The 24021-nt window shown below is 42.7% G+C and overlaps 1 protein-coding gene across 1 annotated transcript; it reads right to left on the bottom strand.

The window, feature by feature from the left end:
• Positions 1 to 15: 15 nt before the first annotated feature.
• Positions 16 to 23771, bottom strand: dipk2ab (divergent protein kinase domain 2Ab). Its single transcript, XM_020602344.1, has 4 exons — positions 23295 to 23771; positions 16224 to 17098; positions 4505 to 4808; positions 16 to 815 (listed from the first exon to the last, which is right to left on the bottom strand). The coding sequence occupies exons 2-4, from the start codon at positions 16875 to 16877 to the stop codon at positions 469 to 471; spliced, it is 1305 nt and encodes a 434-aa protein (XP_020458000.1). The 5' UTR covers positions 16878 to 17098; positions 23295 to 23771; the 3' UTR covers positions 16 to 468.
• Between the last annotated feature and the right edge of the window lie 250 nt (positions 23772 to 24021).

Raw genomic sequence — 24021 nt, 5'->3', positions numbered from 1 at the left:
GTTCTAAATGAACGGCTCTAATAAAAAAAACAAAAACAAAAACAATAGAAAAAAAACTGGCTGTGACCAGGACTGTTTTGTTTTGCTGCCACTGTTGCTTAGCCGCGCTTGGTTTTGTTAGCCTGGATCCAGTGAAAGACGCATTTACCAGAGCCCTTTCTCACCTGGCAGGCCCACCCTGGGAGAGGAGAAGTTACCTCTATCCCCTCTCAATCCTGGTTCTAACCAGTATCTCTTAGTGCCACACTCCTCTTTCACACAGGGGCAATGTCAGGTAAAAGCTAGAGCTTTAACAAATCTGCTTTGAAGTTTGATTCTTACACTTCCTGATGTAAGGCCCCTTACACATTATTGCTCCAGTGCACAAACAGGAGCAAATGACATCATGTACATGAACCAGGATCTCAGGAGTCCAGAGATAAAGAGTCCACAATCCAGTCTCTCAGTGCATAAAGCAGACTCCATTCATTACCTGGCCGTAGCAGAGGACAAAGCGGTAGCTAGCTGTGTGAGGTATTCGCGCAGTTCTTTGGCTGCCTGAAAGCGGCCGTATTGTTTTTTGGGTTTGGTACACTCGTCCAACAGGGTCTCGAGTTGTCCATCTTTGGCTATGTGGGCAGGGGGGTCGTGGAGGAGGCCTCCAGTGGTTCCCCGCCATGTAGCATACCTCGACAGCAGGTTCTGACACACAGCATAGTAGTTGTGGTCCACAGTGACCCTGGAGCAAAGGGAGTCCTTGGAGAAGGACAGACAGGCTTCCCTGTCGCACTCCTCAAAACGGCTCTCATACCACACGTCATACTTTTCTGGCTTGTCTGCAGAGAGACAAAGAGACAGTTAAATGAACACGCTGCTGTAAAAACATACTGATCACAAGAAAAGTCAATAATATTGAGTCATAGATGTATAACATTTATTTCAAATGTATATGCTGAGTCATTAGCTTGTTTCCTATATGTAATGAAGAACAGGATATGTAGCGATGGAAAATGTTGTCTGATGAAAATCATACAGCCAAAAGGTCTTAAATTTATTACAGAGCAACAAGCATTTATGTATTTTGTTGTTTCGATTAAGATAGATAGTAAAATGCTGAAAGATGTACATGGGAAATTTAAAGCATAACTCATTGTGATTACAGCCAGTTGTTAGACTCCATCTACCCAGAAGAAGAACCATTTTCAATGGTTTTTTACAAATTATTACCCAAGAAATCAACTCCAACTGAAGCTCACAGGACCAAGGTGCCACAGGCACTTAAAGAAAAATTCTTTTTCAAAGCTCACAGCCAAATAACACATCTACTGTTTCATTTGACAGAAATAAACCAATTTCCAGATTTACTGAGCAAATGAAATTCTTCAGCTCATTTCGCATTGCTTTTTTCTCTTTGGAGCATTGTGCAGGGAAAGAAAATAACCTGGAATGAGGAGAGAGCTATTGGTTTCTGCATTAAAAAGCAGATCAATAACAATGGGGGAAGGGGGGGACCCAGAAGATGCAAACACATAATCAGTGCATCAGTGTTGTAAGGCACCTCTCCTCTGGTTCATCAGAACAACTCAATCAAACACCCAGTGCTGCCCTGTTAGCAAGGGGGCCCCGGTGGACCTCCGAAGAGGAGGGGCACATCAACCTCAATCAGTGCAGGTGATGAAGATTGATCTGTCCCTGTATGCATTCCACAAGCTTGCACACACACACACACACACACACACACACACACACACACACACATATATATAAAGATGTATGTGAATAAGCAGCAAGGGGAGGTGAAAGCAATTCATATTTCAGAGCTGGCATGTGTCACACCTCAGCACTGACTGACAGATGGCATCAGAAGTGTGTCCCATTCTTGTTAACTCATGCGCACACACACACACACACACACACACACACACACTTACAACAGCCCTTTCTAGAACAAACAGGGGAGAAAGTTCATACTCAAGGTTGAAGATGAGCAAATGAGAAAGAAATCAAACAAAAAATACTCAGACTCTAAAATAAAAGCTAAAAGATATCAGATGTCTGTTGACTTGGAGCTCAGTCCCCTTTCCACTCTTCCCACAGACCTCAGTGTAATAAAGTGAGAACATTTCTAAAACAAAATCATTTCCAATTCAAATGAGTAGGAGAGCAGCGGATGAGGAAGGCGGCCTAGCCTCTCGTCTCCTGCAAACCCAGTGCTTTCCATGTTGAAAGAGCTCACGTCAGACCTGTACATAGTCACCTCAGCCCATGCATGGCTACACTAAGAAGGGACAGTGGGCTTGAAATGCTTGTTAGCATGGCTTTACTAGTGCCATTCAAGAGTAAGAGCCAGTTTTAACAATGCATGCCTATGTTACAGTGCATTATTGAATGTGAGAGACAGAGAAACACCGCATGTGCACAAGTGTTTCAAGTGCTGTTGTGTGTCTGTGTGTTTGTGTAAGCCAGTGAGTGACTGTGTCAAGCAGAGAATGAGAGTGAGTGAAGAGGGTGGTACATTATACAACACATTTCCAAAAACCACCGGGGGTGAAACCATCCTCAAATGCTATAAACTCAATGATGACGCCACCGGACTGTGCAAATACAAAGCACACAGTCCAACTTGAACATGGCAGGCATGTATCTCACCGACCCACCACATCGATACGAGCGCCCCTGACGAAAGGGTGGAACGGTGCGCAGGTTTCTGCGTGTTTGATTTGCAAATCAATTGGGCTCAGTTTACACTGATGAGATTCACACCACACACTTTAACTCACTTTCAATCTCAGGTTCTAATTGTAGGGATTGGATTCTGTTTGTGGAGCCTTGGGAGGTTACCGCACCTACTTCCTACTGCCGTCCAACACACGGCTGTGACCTCCTAATACTCATTACCGCCATAATCCTTCTTGTTCCTGCTGCGCCCTGGCACTTAACACGCACACAAACAGATCCAAACACACAATAAGCACGTAACCATTCTTGAGGCTCTGAATGGCCAGGATAAGCAGGTTCAGATCTTGTAATTTGATAACATGACACATTAATCTCAGGATAAACTGATCACAATACTTCCCTCCCCTCCAAAAAAAAAAACAGTAAATACACAAAATCCCATTCACATAGTGAGTTCATAACCATATACCTGTCACAATGCTGGAACTTCAACACCTAGCAACAGAAAAGTTTATCATTTTATTAGAATTTCTGCAGAAAGGGACAAATCTAAGAGTGTGACTGGGCGGCCGTCTCTCTCTGTGAAGTAGCTGCAGGGAGGGGGAGGGAGGACTGAGGGCTAGGAAACACTGAGTGTGTGATCTATAGCTCACTCCGTCCTTGTTATAAGACTCAAAAAACTAGGGCAGTGGAGATGGCTCGTTATCCAAACGATCTTTGCTTTGAGGGGGACGATCATGTTGGAGGGGTGCCGGAGGGGTGTATTCTTAGAAGAGAGGAGGCTTTGAGCATTTGAAGATTTGCCCACACTTGTCTGTCCCTTGAGGTCTTCCCTCGTCACTGCCTCATAAGCCACAGTTAGCAGCTACAGTTCTACAGAATTCAGTCTGGGGTCACTGTTTGAATCACACTGGCTTTTGAGAAAGTGTGTGACAAACAACTACAGTAAAGGATAGTAAGGAAGAAGAACTACTGCATGAGAAGTCATGTTAATGATTATCACTTTAACCATTTAAATATTCATCAATCTCACAGAAGTATAAAACCACCAATAACAGCTTTGTAATTTGAGTGTTAATGTAAATACTGTCCTGTAAAAATGACCAGCACTTCTCTTCTTAGGGCAGAGACGCGCCAGTGATGTAGGCCTCAAGTTGCCTTTGATTGGGTCAGTTGGGTTGAAAAAGTGCCACTTGAACACACCGCAAAGACTGCACGTACGTTCTGTGCCTGTGTGAGAAAAATAACTCCCCTACCGGCAGGCGGTCGTATCTGTATCTGCCATTCAGAAAGGGAAAGAAGAAGAGCTAGACTGAATATACCAGCTGTAAACAAAGCAGCTGTCGTTCAGCACAGCTGCTGTTTATAGCTGCTTCTAACCGAGAATATGTCTGATAAGAAGTTGCAAATAGCACTGTCATTTCTTGGTTGTGGAAGAAGAAACAAAGTCGTAGAGACAAAAAACAAGGAGAAACCACACTAAATGGGAGAGATAACGACTAGCACTGATTTGCTAAGCTGAACAGCTGATCAGAGCGGTCTCTCTCTGGCCGACAAGGTCCATCCCTGATTCTACATGTCGAATCGGGGAAAAACCCCTGACGGGGTCCAACTAGTGCCAACAGTGTGAGACACATCACAAAGACGAGGGCAACAGACAATCACTCAAACACTGATGGATCAACGGCGGCCGATGGCCGAGCATCAGCTTACATACTGTACCTCCAGGAGTGGTAATATTTAAAACTTTGATACACACACATGTTGACAAACAAACATAAAGGTGTATTTTGCATTACTCACAGACACAGAACACATATGTTCAGGTAATAACACCCCAACTCACTCTGCTTGATCAGCCTTTTGTCTGCCACGAGAACATTCTCAGCATCAACAACAATGACTTTTCCGTCGCGTGGGCCAACTGCAAAGTTATCGAAGCTGACGTCGAGCAGGTAGAGGGCAAACTCAAAGTCGTTGTTAGTGAGCTGCTCGGCGATGTCCATCAGCTGGCGTGCCAAGTCGACTCTCTTCTCCCAGGGCGCATTGTAGAAGCTCCATAGCTCCTCGCCCACATAGTTGACAGCTACCACGCGCCCACATGCTCCCAGGTACTTGGCAAATGGCCACCCTTCATCTGACGGAAAGCTCTGGGAAGCAGAAACAGATGAGAACAGAGCATGTTGATTTAAAAAAAAAAACAGATAAAAGAAGTCAAGCTGTGTAATGCAGAGAAAAACAGAAATGCCTGCTGGCTTTGAAAAGTAAAGGCTAACATACAGAGAACCTTCAAATATTTAACTTGCCCAGAAATCACTTTCTCAATACAAATCGTAAAAAAAAAATAAAAATAAACTCCACAGATCAAACAGAGTTGCTGTGGTCAGCCCTAGGTAATTTTGATACACAAGTTTAAGAACAATAGTTGACAATCTGCCATAGGATCACATGAAACAGAGCCAGCCATGTGTATAAGGGATTAAATTTAATAAAAAGAAGAGAGCCAGTCTGTGCTAAAACCCTGCAGCAATGAGCTGATGTACAACGCTATACTCAGTGCTTCCAGTGAATTGATGGGAGGTGATTTGTGGTTGCAGCAGTTAGCAGGAAAGCCTTATGTGCTGTGATGTAGCAGCTGGGCGATTTAAACTGCTGCACGATGTTGGATAACCAGGTTGATGCACTTTGGGCAAACTGACAAGAAATTTTTGTGTATCACTGGTTACAACCAATTTATAATAGCAGGGCAATAACACTAGCAGGAAGAGGTATCGCTGCTTAAATGCACAATACCCTAATATCTCCCAGATCTGCCCCACCTTATCAAGGTCAAACAACACAGGCACACATGCACCATCATCTGCAATCACTCAAAGTCAATTGGTAACATCTGCACATGGCAAACACAAAAGCACTCACTGAACACAGGCAACTTAGTTTGAATCTGCCACATTTGGCAAAATGTGCCAAGCTGCTAAGGGACTGGACTCTGCGAATTCTGTATACACTATATGTCTAATACTATTAGTGCTTTCATCACTCTTCATGAGCTCTTAGGTCACACTTTCTCTACATTGCATTCTTTTCTCCTGGTCGATTACATTGCCAAAGGCTATCACCATGAGAGGACTGTTTTGTTGCAGTTTACAAGCTTTGCTACAATTGATAAGCGTTCCTCTTTTACAATAACCCCCCCGCCATAGGCCTCTATCTTTTATAATAAACACCTGGCCGTATGCTAGCTTAATGATAGCCTATGTAACAAATCTCTCTTAGGCTTCTGGTTCTGGCAGGCAGCTGCTGTGCAGACACCGACAGAGAATCAGGAGCGCTCATGTTTCACAGCAGCCTCAGTAGTCCTGCCTTTCTGAAACCCATCGCATCAGCGACATGGTAGGAAACACAGCATGTCACTGCAGGTACTGTAAGGTGTGAACTGCTATGAATATAGCATCTCACTTTACATTCAAAGTGATACTTTCGATTTATGTTTAGGGTGGGGGTTAAAAATACATGGCTGCCCTAACACCCTTTAAATTTTAATCAAATACAAATTATTTAAAAACACGTTTAAACCCCCATCCTCCAGCGACCGTGTGTCTGCTGTATCCCAAACAGGTGGACCCCGGTCACTGTGGCACTGAGGGCAAAAAAATAAATAAATAAAGCCATGATTAGGTAAGTGGATGACTATGCAGCAATTAGTGCACCATTGACTAGTGTTGAGACATTTTATCTCAGACACTCCTCAAACTACTGCTTAAATACATCCATTCACTAGGCTATAATTCACTAAGCATATTAAAGGTCAAAGCATATGAATCCCACCTGTGGTAGAGTATGTGATGCAATGAGCTGAATGTAAATCTAATGCTGGAGATGCCTTGTACGGGGTGCTTGACCGGACAAACAACCCTGCAAAAATCAAGACCTCGCTGAAACAATTGTAACTTTTTTTTTTTTTTTTTTTTTTTTTTACAATCTACACAGAAACAGAGAGGCCGACTTTCACAGTCCATCACAGATTGTTTTACTGGTCCAGATCTATACCTTATCTACTGGATCCAACAATTGTAAGATTCACCACCAAGAGAGGGTGACAAAGAGCTACATGCAACACAGTCTTACTCAAGCCTATTTGTCCTGAGGGGACCCAATCAATTGTGAGCCAGACGAAAACAGCCGGTCCTGGAAGCGCTTTTGGTTTTTAGCAACTGGTCTGTTTGCGTCTGTCATGCTTAGATTTGGAAATAACTCATAGCAACCTCCCCCAGAAACTCTTGGCTTACTTAATAGGCTTCGTCTAGATTTCCTGATATCACAAACTTGACAGTAGAAGAAGATAAGTCTCAAAACGTGAAAAATGATGATAGACACTAGGAAACAAAGGCAAATGGTGGGCTCGCTGCACTCCCAGATACTGCTTGGAAAAAAGACAATCCTAGACTACTGAGAGCCAACGTGCACTCCTACATAAAAAATTTTAGCATTAGAGATTTAAAAGGCTAAATATCTAAACTGGCTTTCAAATTTCTGAAGTTGGTATAGAAATACTGTGCTGGAGCCGGATTTGTTGGCAGTACACTCCTATTAGGCTTGCTTCCCGTTGACCCAGATTCAAACCTCAGATCACTTTATGTTGTTGCAAATCTAAGCAGCTCTGGTTCTTGTTGACAAAACTGAGCCGGTCCAGTGTTACGGCTAAATCTGCTTTGTAAAACACCATCCGCCCTCTCTCAACCCCCCGCAGGGTGAATGGATAGGCACAGTAAAGGGGTAGAGAAGAGAGAGGATACGATGAAGACGGCAAACAGAAGAGACAAACACAGTGTCTTTCACGTCTCCGCTCCAGTGGGCAGGAGGAATAAACCAGCAAAGACCTGCCTGCTAAACACATCTCTCTCTTTGTTGTCAGGTTGCAGCCTGAATGGGAGCTAAAGTAGAGCGGCAGCAGGTGGGGGGATGGCTGATGGGAAGGAGAAGGATGAATGCCCTACGGCTACTTTCACACACCATCAATGGCTGTTATGAGAATGCCTTTATGTCTGTCTGGCCCTTGTCCTCAGTTCTTAACATACTGTAGATGTTCCTTATTCAGAGAACCGGCAGGCTCATTGCGCTTCATCTTGACAATTAATACTTTGGTAGAATTTTTATGAACTTTCTATATTTGGATTTTATGTGCAATATGTCTAAAGGTGAGAACTACTGAACAAGAGTAGGCAGGGAGGCACACTTAAGTGGACATGTGAGGTTTAGATTTAAATCTACCTATTGCAGAAGTTGATAAATACTCCACATGTCCCACCAATCATCCTCCCTCAGCGCTCTTTAAACGGTTACTCTGCAGAAGTCATTAACGTCTGCGATGAAGCATTAAGTGGGGAGGGGGACAGGAAAGTCCAGCCTAATATTACATCCACTGCATTATCTCAGAGTGGACTTGGACGGTACTGTATGTGCGGTGATTGCACAGGTAATGAATTTTATCAGTCATCTCCCAGTGTAAAATGCTGAGGGTGCGAAAGTGCCAATGACACATTCCAGCGACTTTTACTGCTTTAAAGGTCTAACCATCACTTGTTCCTATTGTTGGGTAAAAACCTTTTATCTCCTGCTTAGCAAAACTTTTAAGTTATAAAACTTGGTGTCAACCAATCTTCTTATTTTCCATACAAATTTCTAATTTTTTTTTTATAATTGTGTCATAGTGATAATGAGCGTGTGTTGCACTGGCAATGAAAGTGAGGATGGAAAACTGACCAAAACAGATTTGTCTCATTAAAGATAGTTTCACGGTGACATCTAGGCCAAAGTCTGACAAGAATAATCTTGAAGGTTGTATTGATGCACTACAGAAGTATTGACTGGGGGGTGTTTATGCTTTCCACTCCCCTCCCTGCAATACAACAGACTCACACTGGCATCCTCTTGGGGGGAGATTGGATAGGCTGAAATGAAACAGGGCCACAGACAAATGAACAGCCCCTGGAGAAGAGGATGAAACGAATGGTGCGAGAGGCACAGGAACACACACCTGCGTCCTGACATCTGCTGACAAAGGCACGTCCTTCTACTGGGCTACTCCAGGGAGGGCATGTGTGTGTGTGTGTGTGTGTGTGTGTGTGTGTGTGTGTGTGTGTGTGTGTGTGTGTGCACGTTGGCGAAAGAGGGTCTTTGTGTGGGTGTGTAGGTCTATGTGAAACTGTATCCCAGTGCATGTGAATGAGAACATGCAACGTGACCAGGGCTGATAACAACCTCTATTCAAGGGGCAAGTAAACATGAGCAGCTCCCAAGATATTGCCTTGGCTGGCTTGTAAAGCAAGCTGGTCCATCAAACACGCGTATACATCCACAGATATACAACTACATGGACACCAAATTGTTTTATAAATTCAGGATTTAAAAGAAACCAGCTGCCTTCCTACTATGTCTACAGGTACTTGCAGCAAAAAAATGAAATTAGTAGTTTTCCACATACGTTTTTTATGTGTGCAGCAAAACCCATTCGCTTCATAGCAAACATGTTAGAACAGGACACACCAAGAGCCTGGGGATCAAATGCCAAAGCTGAGCAAGCATGGCGGACAGGCGTGTTTAGTCAGACACAAAACAACAGCAAAAAAAAAAAAAAAAAAAAAAAAAACCCTTTCATTTCTGATGTTTCAAAATTAACATTATTCACTCTTGTTTATCAAACAGGCTCAGTGTTAATAAGGAGGCACATCTGCTCTGCAGGGCTGGGTCTACAAAGCTGGACTTGAAAAAATAAGTCGCTTTTCTCTGCAGCTCTCCTGTTGACCTTGTGAGTCTCTGGATCTGTGGCGAGCCCCATCTGGCATTTTGCTAGCAATTTAAGTTTAAAATCCACTCGGTTAGGCCGCAGCAAGAGCTCACGCACCCACTGGGAAGCCAGTGCTAACTCCTCATCCTGGCACACATGGCGCTACCTCTTTCTTCTCTTTTTCTCTCATCTCCAGCTGCTGCTGCTTCTTCTCCTAACCCTGCTTCCCCCCCCGTTCTCTTTGTTCCACCCTCCAAAATCTGCAATACAGGGCAGTGATGCTGTGTCTTCCAGACATGGAAGCCATTAAATGCCTAGTCAGAACACCAAGCTAAGGAGGGAATGTGTGTGGTTGTAAAAAAGAATGAGGAGACAGACTTTAAAACAAATGTATCTGAATTTAGAATAGGCCTGTCGTCTTTACCAGACATGTGATTCAGTGACTGAAAAGTCACAGCGCGTAGAGGTGGCAGCAGTCTTGGGAAAGGGGAAAAAAATCATACAAAGGAGACACCTGAAATACTACCTGTGCATGTATGTGTGTGTGTGTGTGTGTGTGTGTGTGTGTGTGCTTGGCATTACACTGTGGTGATCAAAACCTGTTCACACACACACACACACACTGTGGGGACTCAGCCTTCCTTGTCAGGACCAGCTGCTGAACTGTACCGTGACAACCTAGTTTAAAGCTAGGGTTAATGGTTAGGGTTGGGGTGGTGGGTTAGGGTCAGAGAAGTCATGGTTATGATTAAGAGTAGGGTAAGTTTCCAGGAAATTAATCTAAGTCACTGTAAAGTCTCCACAAGGAATGAAAACACTGCGTGCGTGTCTGTTCAGAATCAGAGCCAAAAAAAGAAAGTAAGAGCTCAAATGAGAAATCAAATCCAAGGGGTCAGGGTAGAGTGTGTGCAGCACAGAGGGGAAAAAACGTGTGCATGATTCAGCGAACTCTGCCAAGTAGTGATAGAAATAGGTTAGCTGGGTATTTGAGTTCTGCAAGCCTCTGCTCTGGAGAGAGAGAATGAGAATTGAAAGCACAGGACAGTACAGCTCAAGGTTGCTAGTATACACTCTACTGCTAACTGATAGCTGAAACCCTTTGCTGACCTGAACCCGCAACCTCATAGAAGCCCTCTGCTGGAAGATGAGAAATGTATTAAGTCATAGGCAGTGGTGACTCATTCTAGGTGGCACTACTGCCAACACAGCTGGGGAGGAACCCAAGTAAAACTTGGCCTGAGACATAAAGCCAGTGGGTTTGAGGCCTACATCAAGGGCTCTGTATTTCAAAGCTGGCACCAATTATCTCGGGGGCAGCCAGGTGACATAGACACACTGCTTTCACTGACCCCCACATGCCATGAAAAGACTTCAAATAGAATATGAGGTGTCAGCCTATGAACACTTCTCTTAAGATGTGCAGTAACAGGTAGGAGTTTGATTAAATAATGTTTTGCTCTTTTTAAGGGGTGCATATGACAAAAACTAGAAGATGCTACAGTTTATCCCTGACTTACAAAACTGTCTTTGGCACGAACTGGGTGCTTGATGCATTAATGCAGTGGCCAATGTTATTACTGTGGAAAAGCTGATGTGCTAAAAAGCATATTCTTGCTCTGACACTAGGTCCTAGGCTCTCAAGGAGATGCAGCACAGCTACAGATCCTTATTGGGCAGCTTAAGGGGTCCACAGAGAGTTGTGAATGCTGGGGTTAGACTCTCTTGTGTTGCAGAACTGCATCTTCAAGGTAGGCTGGGGTGCAGGCAGTAACAGTAGGAAACTGGGGGTGGGGGGAGAAATCTAAAAAAGGAGCTGGGGGGTGGGATGAGGGATTGGGGGGGGGGTCTGCCACAGGCATTTATACCTAACCAAACACAGCTGTCATGTGCGTGTGTGTGCGCATATATGTACTATATGTATGTGTGTATTTCTGTTTGTATATGTTTATGTATGTATGAGCTTATGTGTGTGTTTGGAGAGAGGGAGCAAGAGAGAGGATTATGGTACCACAAGAAATCTGGCACATTCAAATGAGGGAAAACACCACAAGGCTCTGGCTTGTACAACAAACACACAAACCCTCCACTCCTCTCCTCCTCCTCCTCCTCCTCTTCTTCTTCTTCTCGCCTTTCCACCAGGGCCTCCACAGTGAGTGCAGCCAAAAGAGAGGAGTCGGGCCCAGATAACTCCCTGTCTTATCCTAACAGGATACAGTCTGTATACAAAGGCCTATAAAAATAATGAAAGGGACTTTCGGAGCATCTGAAGCAGGGTGAAGCGGCGTATACAACCTCCTTTCTTAAGTGCTAAGAGCGTCACAATCCCCCAGACCCGAACACAAAGGTACTAATCACAGGACTAGCAATCTAAATACTAATTACCAGTGGACTTCTGCCGCTGAACCGGCCTTAGAGGCAGAAGGCTGTCACTTAAGCCGGGATAAGACGTAGTATCTATTATTAAATGACAAGAAATAAATAAAACAGACACTGATCATCTTTGTAAAGGCCTGACCCAGAAAGCCACACCATACAATTGAAGAGCTGTCCTATGTACACACATAAGACCACATATTTTGTGCATCTTTTGCAAGAACACAACCATGTGGCCAATATCTAAACATTTTGTAATCTCTCCATCTATATTTGCCACCCATCTTCTAAAAGTATCATTACCATCTTGGGTTTTCTAGTATGTGATCACTATATATACACACAAACACCCACACACACACACACACACACACATACAGTATATCAATTAGAAAAGCAAAGGTGATTTTCAGGATTAAAATTGTACTCATTCGGGTCTAGTCACCCCACTAATGTCCTCAAACTGATCACAATCACAAATCAGTCACCTCTTAATCCCTGGATCACAATCAGTTGAAAACCCCTGGTTTAAAAGGTCATGGTCAATACAAACAAGAAGCCAGAGCTGGACAACCCTCCCTCTCCTGTTAGGGAACACATTGGCTTCCTGGTGAAATACAACGTTCAAAGACAAGTGGGTAAAACATCTTATTTGTTTATTGCACTCCGGTCTGCTGCTTAATATGTCTGTTCAGTGATAATTGGGTATGTTTTTGGCAACACGCTAACATGAATATCGCTGCTGCACAGGAAAATGAGCACAGTACAAATGCTGCTTCCTTCATCATTTAAACAGCCTTTCCCTGGTTATTAAAGCACTTACTAGTAGTAGTTTGCAATGGTTAAGGCGCTGTGGCGACTCCTAAAACGGGAAAAGCTGAAAGTGACTTTCTTAGTAGTAACAATAGGCTATTCTATTTTTTTTTGTTCTATTTGTATGTGTTTTTTGTTTTATTTAAAATTTTATTTAATAAGATTCTAAACTGCTGATGTTTACAAAACTTCATAATAAATGACAAGCAATTTGATGCCATTTGTTTCAAAAATTCTAACAGTGTTTGCTCAAATGTTTGTGAAGGTTCTCTAACGTGTTAAAATGCTGTGGACAAAAAGGAAATAGGAGGAATAGAAGATAAAGTCGTACTTCTATCTCTCTCCTCTCTCTTATGATTTGGTATCAAGTGTCAGCATCTGTGTTCTGGAAAAACAGACAGTGTTGCGTGAGAGGCTCCTGCCGTCTGAGGAGCAGGTCTTTGTCAGGTGAGGGTGGGGTGCTAAATGAATAGATGGAACTGCAGAAGGTGGGGAGAGGAGTGTCTGGTAGAGCACAAAACTGAGTCTGGAGGAGTTGAGAGTACCACTGACTGAGTTAACCCCACAGGCCTGTCACATCCTATTCTCGGCTTCACTGAGCAAGACAGCACTGAGGACCAAAAAGGGGTGCGAGCACAGTCACATGCTCCTGGCTAACACACCAAGCTTAATGATTTGGAAGGGAGGACAAGACTAAACCAAACTAATTTAAGGTTATACCAAATGCACTCCATCAAACACAGCCATCACCTGATGATTCATTGAGTCATCTAGCTGGAGGTAAACCCAGGGTTGGCAAACAAGATTCTGGATGGGGAAATGAGAAGAATAAATGACTCACTTTACACATAAACCGAGCTACTGTCAAATGACAGGTAAAATTAAACAGCATCATGCTATTTCTCCACCTGGCAAAGAGACAATCCCCTGAACCAGATATCACAGTAACAGAGAATTCTTTTCAGGCCAAGAAAACCAGCACTAGTAAAGAGAAAATGAGAGGAAAAGATGAGGTTGCATAATGTGCCTCTCAGTGGATAAGGATTTTCTTGTTTGCTGTCATCATTTTGCCTTCCAAAAATATTTATTCCCCAAAGCCAAATTGTCTTCCACGTGACTGAGGGGTGGGGGTGGTACGTGTGTGTGTGTATCCGTGTATGCTTGTATACTGCAGAGCACACAGAAAACGCATTGTTGGCCAGACTCGGAGCAACACAGCAGATTGTTTTCCACTGACAAAGAAGGTCTGGTTTCTCATAGAGAAACAGGGCCGATTTACTGCCTGTGGCTTCAAAAGACTGGAAACAGAAGCCATTCTGAGAGAGAGCACACAACAGAAATGTTATTCACATTATTCAACTGTGTAAAGTCAGAGAGACAGAAAACAAGCCGCAAAACCACGCCAGCAACTGATGACAGTCAGAAATCGTTTACACTAAAAATAGCAAACTTAAATACAAGGCAGTGATACTGTCCTAAGTGAAGAGTTCTTTAACTACAGCAAAGCAAAGTGAAGTGTTTCTCTAAGCCTGACAAGAAGGCTGATAGTGATAAATAGCTGAAATGGTCAGGTTTCATTTAATAACTGGTCATAAAACATCCCACATTCCTCTCTTTTGTTAAAACTAGTCCCTGCACAATAGCTCTAACCTCTGGTGAAAACGGAGACCAAGGTGTTGTAGTACATCACATCTCCTGTTTGGTCTCTATAGATGTCATTAATTCTTTATGATCTACTGCCGCCCAACCTTGTGTATAGGGCTTCTCAGTCTCCCAGCAAATTTTCTCATCTTTTGACTTGAGCGATGCTGCTGAACTCTCAAGGTACTGTGATTCTCAGAGATGACTCGCACATTTATTTACACATTACGTGACCCCCCATTTGTTACCCCTGCCCTGATGAATACACGGATCTACAGTCCTTTCTTATGCTCAGAGGACACTAGTTCAGGATGAGATTAACAATTCATGAGTCCCTGTAAACATTAACAGGCCACGCTGAGCAGGGAATAAAGAGAGCTGTGAACAATGCATGTGTGTGCATGATGTGTTCATGTGTGATGTATGCAAGGTAAGGATGGGGGGGTTGGATCGGGGGGGGATTCACTGAGCTTCTGAACTGGAGCATAATTGCATCAAAAACACTGATGGAATTATCCATCCAGACTTTGGAGACCGTACATAAGCGCGACAGAAAAAAAAAAGGAAGACACAGAGAGAACAGATAATAAGACAGAAAATAGAAAAAAGGAAGGAATGGGGAGAGCACATGGCCGCACATGGCCACAGAAGGCTCATCAGATTTTATAGATTGACCAGACTAAAAGGCTGATCTTGCTTTTGTCCTCCTAAATGCCTGGAGGTGTTCGCCCCCTATGATCACAGGGGGCAGCTGAAGGTCAGCATATGTTATTGAGTGTCTACATGGGCTATGGCCATTGTTGTTTTGTCCCCTCATGAGACAGTCAATGCCAGACTGAAATTGAAATTGATTGGCTGCTTATAAATCAGTGAGGGGAAAAAAGGAAATGGATAGTGCTTATATGATACACAGTGTGGCTGCTTTGTGGCAGGGTTTACACCTAACCTGGTGATAAAGCTGGCAGTCAGGTTTAACAGGCACCCTTTTGATGGAATGCTCTATTTGTTAATTTAGGTCATGTCAAATTAGATATTGCTGCTGTTGCAGCACAATAATATTATTAGTCTAACCATATCACAAGTAAGGAGTTCAATCTCATCAAAACGCTAAACTAAAAGCCTCAAAACAGCAATAGTTTTTGACCTGATCTCAATTTTTTTTTCTTCAAGTCATAAATTCCAACTTTTTGTATTGCAGTGCTGAAATACAGATAGCCTGGTAATATAGGCCAAAAACTTTAAAAGGGTTTTATTTTGGAAGATTAGTGAAGGATCAAGAATGTTTTTGCAGATACCACAGACAGGTAGAGATCCCTCCCCTCTACATGATGTCTCCCACAAATTAAAGGAATCCAGTGGACATACACCTCTATTAAAATCAGAAACAACTTGGACGGTTTACAGATGCATCTGTGAATAATTCAAAACCACACTACTTATAGTGTTAAATATTCAGTATTGCTGGCAGCCATCTCATCTTTTGGGAAGCCACAGCTCTTAAACTCTTCTCTATTCAGTTGACAGACACCTCTTTATCAAGATGCCTGTAGTCTGGAAGGCGTGTAGTCTCTATGTAGCCTAGAGATGAGGGTAGGGGTAATGACATGTCTCATATCTACGTATAGAAGAGGAAACAAAATGAGGATTCCCACCTTGTAATTTAGTGGGGGCTTTGTGGGCCAACACCCTGGCTTGCTTTGTACCGATGCTCTTATCCTCTGTGCAGCAAAGGTAATCCAGGAACAATGCCTTATCAACTACTCTGAAAACACCTGGTGCTACAGATCAGCTCAAAGAAACCTCTATCAACATGGAGTATTTTCATCAGAGACTGTAACAGTCAAATATAATGTAACAAATAACAATAATAACCTCGGACGCCTCAGATGGCATCACATAAACATTTCTTTAAACACACAACATTAAAAAAAAGTTTAAAGAGACACTGTACCTGTAGTACAAGTGGTTCTGGGTTAAACGCTAAGGTCATAAGCAGCTGCATTCTCTCTGTGTCCTTGAGGTTTTTGAGTAGGAAACTGCCTGAGTCTTTGGTCTCAGCATATCTGCGGACCACACGGTCTAGCAGCCTCTGAGAGGGGCAGTGCACCAGGTCTGACCAACCCTCCACCACCTCTGGAGTGAGCAGACGGACATCGCCGTTGATTCGGGCAAATTCAGTCTTGTACATTGCCTGGACAAGGTCACAGCGTGGCCTGCCTGTGGCCCTCTTGCAGATTTTCTGGTCTATCTCAGCCAACTCCTGGTTAGAGCCAAGCCGTTTCAGCACCACTCGACGAGTGCCCTCCCTGGGCTCGCCATATTGAGCAAAGTAAACATTCTTGACATTGAAAACATCTAGAAACCTCAGGCGACCCCAGGTTTCAAAGGAAACCTGGCCATTCATAAACTTGCGGCACCAGCTGGTGCCAAAACAGGCGGGGCACTTGTTGAGGTTGATGAAGCGTCTGTCAGTGAGCTCATTCTTCTGAAAGGAAGCAAACAGGTTGTGGGTGTTCATCAACAAGATGACAAACAATCCCACTACCAACAGGATCTTCAGACAACGGTACAGCCGGCCAAGTTTGAGAGGCAGGAAGCGCAGCATGATGGGGGTGAGGCAAGGTCAAGGAGGAGGACGAGAAGGAGTACAGAGATGATCGTCAGGGAGCTAGATTCAATGCCTCTCCTTCATGGTGTTCCAAGATAGCTTCTAGAGCAGCAGGCAGGGCCAAGGCTGGCACAGAACGCCCATGCCAGTCTCTGACAAAGGCCAGTGAGTCATGTTCTCACTTCTTGGTGTTTGTGTGCAACTTCGAGTCCGCAGGCCTGAAATCAAGTGTAAAAAGAGAGAGGAGAAGGCATTACATCAGGGCAAATAAAACAAGCTACATTCATAACACCATAATTAACCTTTTGGTTAAGGATAACAAGTGAAAAAGGTTTGTTTAATTGTTCTTCTACATGGCCTGAAACTTGAATACCTACATCCTAACATACAATACCTCTCATAAAACAAAATAGTACTTCCTCTGGCATATGAAATCGTTGAACAAATTTGAATTGCTTGGGTCATTTGAGAGATTTCATTACTTTTTGAGCAGAAATGAGATGGCCCACAGCCAATGCAATAAACCTGCCTGTGCCTGTGTGAGCTCTTTCTCTTTGGGAAATAATTTCTTGTATATTCCCCTAATATAGGAAAGATAAATAAAAGTATAGAGAAGAGGGAAATAAAGTGTCACTTATCAAATTAAGAGGAAATGTACAACATCCTTTCCTAGTATAAATAAAATGTGCAGCACTCTAAAGATGATTCCTCAGGGGACCTTCCTCTGCAGCTACAGAAGTATCCATCACATTTCCTACGATGCACAGCAAAATAACAAGCCGTCTGCATACCTCAACAGTTACAGGGAGCTCGGAAATCTTGATTTCCCCCCTTCTCACTTCAAATAGAGAAATCTTACTTTGCAGTGTGAAGAGAGTCGTGCTGTGCATAGTTTAACCTTTGATCAAAGTTTCCCTGCTTGGTTTTAATCACACTTTGAAGTTGTTTCTTTAAAAATGGCTGGTGTCACTAAAATACCATTTGTGTTTGGGGGTGGGGGTCCATTAGGCATATTGATGTCAGTAAAGCAGAATGGTAAGAACTAAGCAGGGAAGAAGGAGTCAACAATCTGTGCTCACACACACTCAGAAACCCTCACCAGCCCCCATGGTCCCAAAGTCTGGCTTTGATGAAGCCATATTAGACCCGCTTTTTAGCAAGAAGTCTTATAAGTCGCTTTAAGACAGGGACTAAGGCCATTCAAATTAACCATCCTCAATTAGAGCTAATTAGGACATGTTTATTAGTGCAGCTGACTTGAGAGGGTATGGCTAACGATCAGGCATACTAGTGTGATTAGTCTGTGTGTCAATGGGTGTCTTGCATTTTGCTTTCAGATCAAAGTGGCTGAGATTTGGAAAGACACAGGGGCTGAAAGCAGCCAAGAGAGCAGCATTCACAAGAGATGCAAAATATAACCCATTTTAAAGACGCAGGACAACATTAATTTATATATTTTATAGTTATAATGAAGCACAGTGACAGTAATTTTAGGCTTTTCATGAGTCATTTAGTGGACACTTTCAGAATACACCACCTCACACCCACATTGTCCTAAGATATCTCAGAAGCAAAGAAAAAACCTTACAAAAAGATAATTACTCATGCATTTAGTGGACAAGTCAAATCAAAAGCAAAGCCAAAGAAACTATGTCCATCGCGCTTGACAAAATTCCTCCAGAAGGCCATCGCTATAATTTAATAGTGAATAGAAACTTAATTTAAATTCTGAAAGATTTTCATATCAAATTGTTAAAGGAAGACAGATTCAGAGATGGGGGAGTAGGAAGCAAACATGAAGAACCTCCCCTCAAAAACAGTAACTTAAGCCGACCCCACACTACAGGGTAATTAGATCGAGTTTGGGCCCAATTTGTCCTTCCTGACAATGGTGGTGGCGTCCCCTGACGCGAGGCTGCTCGGAAGCGATTCTCTGGACAATGTGAGTGTGAGGTGTTGAACAACCTAATTGTTATGTCCCTGACAGGATCGGAGGACCCCCCGATCTTGAATCCTAAGTATCAAGCATTTTTGATATTGGAATCCTGCAGTGTGGGGGCAACAGTGATTGAATCCTGACCAGACACCTGCAACAGCCAATGCCAGCAAGCTGGCCAGGAAGCTTCACGACAGCTTGCAATATTGGCTCGCATTAGCCTCCTCATTTCTTTATTTTCAACTCACACTGCAAAATGTGTAAGCCGTGCTGATTTCGTCTTCTAAGCAAAGACTTTCTCCTCTTTTTTTTTTTCCTCTGCATAAAATACAGCACACGAACGCTACTGGTTGACGACAAATGTCCACCTCCATGTTTGATTTGTTTGGAAGTCATGTTTGATCACGAGTTTCTGTGAGATCCCTGGTCCCGGGAATCAGTGTCCCTGAAATCATTCCGTAAAAACAGCAAGTGTGTGGTCCTGCCTCTTGACTGAATCATCTAGTGTGTGTGCTCTTAAGATTAAAATGTGAAAATTCAGTTAAAGCTCTCATTATGTATGTGGTCTCTCACATTTTAAAAATTGGTTAATATTATAAAATCCTCTAGTGTGGGCCCAGCTGTAGGAGTCAAAAGGATGTGTGCTATTTGCCTTCTACTACAGAGAGCGGGAGGAGGTGACTGCTTGAGGGGGAAACTGAATATCCCGTTGCTGTAAGAGCTCGATTCACCTGCCATTTAGCATCTGACACAGACGTGACAGCATGATCTTTGGAGCAGAGATGAGATTTAACTAGGATCAGGAAAAGCCTCAAAGAGTGCAAAACATAACCTCAGCCAGGTCAGAGAAGATGTTCAACAATGAGGCAGGGGAAGCTGGAACAAGCCCGGAACAAGACCCGGACACTGAGGAGTAATGAGATGCACAGACTAGTGGCTAACACAAAGAGGATCCTTAGTTTCTTCCTCCTCTCCTAAGAAAGTGCTAGGTTCTCACTTACCTATACAGAGTGTTACCTGGATTATGTTAATGACTGTGCTAACTGCTGGAGTGAAAGGATAAGATACATGTGGCATTATTGTTCTGTTAATGAGAGACAACAGTGCTGGAATGCTTAAAATGTTGACAGTGAAATCTGCTACCAATGGCTTATTCTTGATCCTGTACTTTTGCTTAGCATGAGGCAGGAGCATAAGAATTGAAATGCTACTAGATTAGAGTTTTTATACCCTGCTGCCACACACAAACTAATGGTATGAATGCAACCAAAACACTCAGCTTCATCAAAAAAGATGGCATGATAATTTAAGACAGGGATATTTTTCCTTGGTAATTACCCCACTAGACTGCTGCTTGGGAATTTTACACCTGCAAAACCATTTATTTAACTTTCTCGCTGTCTATTGCTGTATGCCACCCCATGGCTAAGAGTTATTTAACAGCACGTGCAGAGAGAAAGGCATCACTGTATAGGGCTTTACGGCAAGATTGCCAACTCACTTTTTTTTGACAAGGATAAAGTCTCTTTAAACTCTGAATTAAAGCCAGATGCTTTGTATTCTAACACAGATGTTGCCAACCGGAATAGAAGAGCAGTGCAATTTAAAGTAGTGTTTTCTTTTGGACCAAGTTCATTATACCCACAGAAATGTTAAATTAGCCCCCCTACTTTTCCTCCCCCTATGGTGCCTCTACTTCTTCAGCGCTCTGCGAGAAATACAAACAATACCAAGAAGAGAACCCTGTATAGAATAAGCACCAAATTAACACTCATACTGTACACAGCCACAGCCAAAAAAAGAAAGTTTTTCATCAAACTCAGTCTATAAAGTACGGTGGTGAGCACTTCAAGATAGAGGCAACGAAAAGAGGGCAAATCAAAGGATGCCTGACTCCTCATGCATGGGAGATGAGTCTTGCATTCAAAATGTTCCAAGTTTGGCAGATGTTAAGAGCCACAAAATGGCTCATTACTGGGACAGAAAAAGCTCAAGATGAAGCAATAGGCCCCATGTTGGCTTAAAACAGAATGACAAACGCCAAGACGGATGAAGATGGCACCATAATATTGTCATATTTCGACTTTTATTAAACTCAAATTTTCACAATGACCAGAATAGGAAAGTGTGCTTTGAAAAGAACATTTTCTTCTTGAATAATCTTTTCCACAGCTCATTGTGTAAAACTGGTTTCAGATAATGGCGTATGAAGGCAAGGCTACTCTCAGTGTAACCCATTTCCTTCACTGCACCCGAGGCTAAACTTCATTATGATATAATATCAAGCCACACATGAACAAGTTTGATTAATTCCATCGGAAATGCTAAAGAGAGCCCAAAAGTTCTGAAAAGGAATGAAATAGAGTTGAGGAGTAAATAAAAAAAGAGTGAGAGCAAAAAGAGATATAACCAATGGACAGCAAGGTCAGAAAAACTTGAGTGTTCTTGTGATAGAAATGAATGGAAAGAGATCACCTGAATACAGAGTAGCAGTTCTCCACCTCTGAATGGACCCACACAAGCATGTCTACCCCGGAGACCGCCGGAATTACCACGAAGCCCTACTCAAAGCTCGGAATAAGCCTCCTCCGACTCAGCCCCTCCCCTCCATTGCAATGTGCGGCTCTAGCTGGAGAGAGGAACTACTGTTGCCAAGGTTATTGACTGAGGGAGTCAATAATGTTTGATCACAAAAACATTCAGCCACAGCCGGATTTCCTCAGGACAGCAAACATGTAGACAGTGATGGATAGATACAAATGACGGTAACATTTGCATACCTAATGGAAAATTGAGTCCTCCGAATATAAGCACCGATTAGCAGCATCCCCACGCGAACATTAGTCCATTCATCTCTGGCCCAAACCGAACCCTTGAGGTTTTAATGAGAATATCAATGGTCTCTGCTTTGCACCAATCTACCACAGCTGTTTGGAAGGACACACTTGAACTGGGAAGCCTTGCTCTGGATTCTGATAACATGTTTTCTTGGTTTAATTTAAACAGCTGCACATTTTCACAAGCCAGCATCATTCTCCTGTCTGAAGAGTTGCCATACATTTACAGCTTATGTTAATGTTGTCGTAAAACAAATGTGTCATCTAAATGAAGCCACACTTGAACCGATTAAAACAAGCTGTCAAAACAAGCTTCAGTTTAAACAAATGGGAAATGTATTTGGATTGGGGGATAAGATAATTGATTACCTGGCAGACATTAATCATTTTATTTACTCCTAGTGTAGTTCCATCCATTTTCTAAGTTCCTTTAGCCGAGTATGGTTTGGTGAGTTTGGAGGTCAAAAGCAAAAAGTTCTCCTGCGAGAGATTTTAGGCCACAATTATAAGATGTTCCCCTGATGAGTGCTGAGAAACATTAAAATCAACCACCACAAAACAGTTTTTGTGTATTGTTCTATTTTCATAGTTCCCTTGTCGACTAACCTTGCAGAAAGGTTCCACAAATAGTCTTGTGTTATAGAAAATTTAATTCCACACACCCCATTCTATTCATTAGACTGTAAAGTAAAGAGGAATTTCTTAAGGCTCTTAGGACTATTACAAGCTTTATCTGGACTAAACCGTAAGAAATCAAGAGCAGAATTTTGCAAAGCGCATAGGATCGTGCAACACAAATCATATAGTCATGTCAGTTTAGCACACTTAACGTGTGATGGACAAATGTCTCACCATGCTCCCTCCTCATGCCAAGAAGGAAGACAAATTCATAGTAAATCAATCCAAGCTGGCCAAGTGGGAACTTGAGTGCCAAATAACAGAAAAAAAATTGTTCAAGTAATATCTTAATAAATCTAAAATGTTATTGGTTCATCAAGCAAATACAACTCCTATTAGCACCAACGATATTGTTATAATTGTACGTATTCTACATACAAATACCTAAAGAATAGGATATACTGTATGCTCAGCGGGTGAAGGGACAGTACATTTCCACATCACGTTATCTGCAGAAGCACAATGGTAACACTCCATTGCAGTTTTGTGCATTATATTACTTAGTAGTCAGCACTGAATTGTGTTTAGGCACTTCTCCCGGACACGATTAATGTTCTCTAATGATAAAAACAAGCGCAGGAAAAGATAAGCCGACCAGCAGGGCAGGTTAACATGCCAAACAGTCATTTAGAGATAAGAAAGATAAGTCTTGTAACACAAAGCAAACACCTCCAGCTCAAACTGTGGTAATAACAAACTTCTAGTTACCCTTCAGCGGATGTAAACATCTGATAGCGGAGTTTGTGTCGTTTTGCATTTGATCTTATCGTTGAATCATTACCGGGGTAGCGACAGTGACGCTCAAAGTGCCAGAGATCCTCTAACAATAGTGCATGCTGAAAAACTGAGACGGAGTTTTTGCTTTATTTAACTAGGAACCGCTGTATAAACTACTTCACGTTAATAAAGACTTGTTACATTGCAACACGGACTGCAAAAAGAAGATAAAACTGTGAGACAAACCTGTATGACTTTCTTCTTGTGGTTTGTAGTAGTGAAATGCTTAGCGCTCAGTTGATATCATGCTTCAAAGTTGCGGCTACTTACGAGGAGGGCGACGGACACTTTAAATCACTGCCGAAAATATCTAAACTGAAAACAGCTTCCTCAAAGCTCGACGAAGATCTCTATCAGGAAAACTCACTCGGGCTTTCCATTTCTAGCTCCCAGGTATCTAGCGTGCTAGCCTGCTAGCTTCTGAAATAAACAGTTGGGATGTCAGATCTTAACTCTTCATATACCGGATCTTTCCGACTGAACGACACAGTCTTCTTCACAAAGAACAACGACGTTTGTGTTTAGCTTTGACGTCCATATCTGTATGGTTATACTGAGTCTCTGTGTGGTCACGGAATTGCCTCTTTTCTTCTTGTCTCAGGAAGCAGCTCACTCCTCTTCCACACCACAATAGGTTCTGTTTCGAATCTTTCCAACACCAGTCTCTTTTGGTTTTACGACATCCGCTGTCTGTTTACGGCTGTGGTTGCTTAGCGATTATTCTAATATTGGCCTGTCTGGAACTCCGCCCCCAGTGCAATGTTTGTCCAAATTTCTGTTGTTTTTTTTCTCAGCACTTCCAGCACGTAAAAACTTTTGAATAAAATAGTACCATAATCTGACATTAAACCGTTACCGGGAAGAAAAAATGGTACTGAAAAAAAAACTACTGCTAATGGTAATTAAGCTAAAT

The sequence above is a fragment of the Monopterus albus genome, unplaced genomic scaffold (genome assembly GCF_001952655.1).
Source record: "Monopterus albus unplaced genomic scaffold, M_albus_1.0 scaffold55.1, whole genome shotgun sequence".
Lineage (NCBI taxonomy): Eukaryota > Metazoa > Chordata > Actinopteri > Synbranchiformes > Synbranchidae > Monopterus > Monopterus albus.
This window is presented reverse-complemented; position numbering and strand designations above follow the sequence as displayed.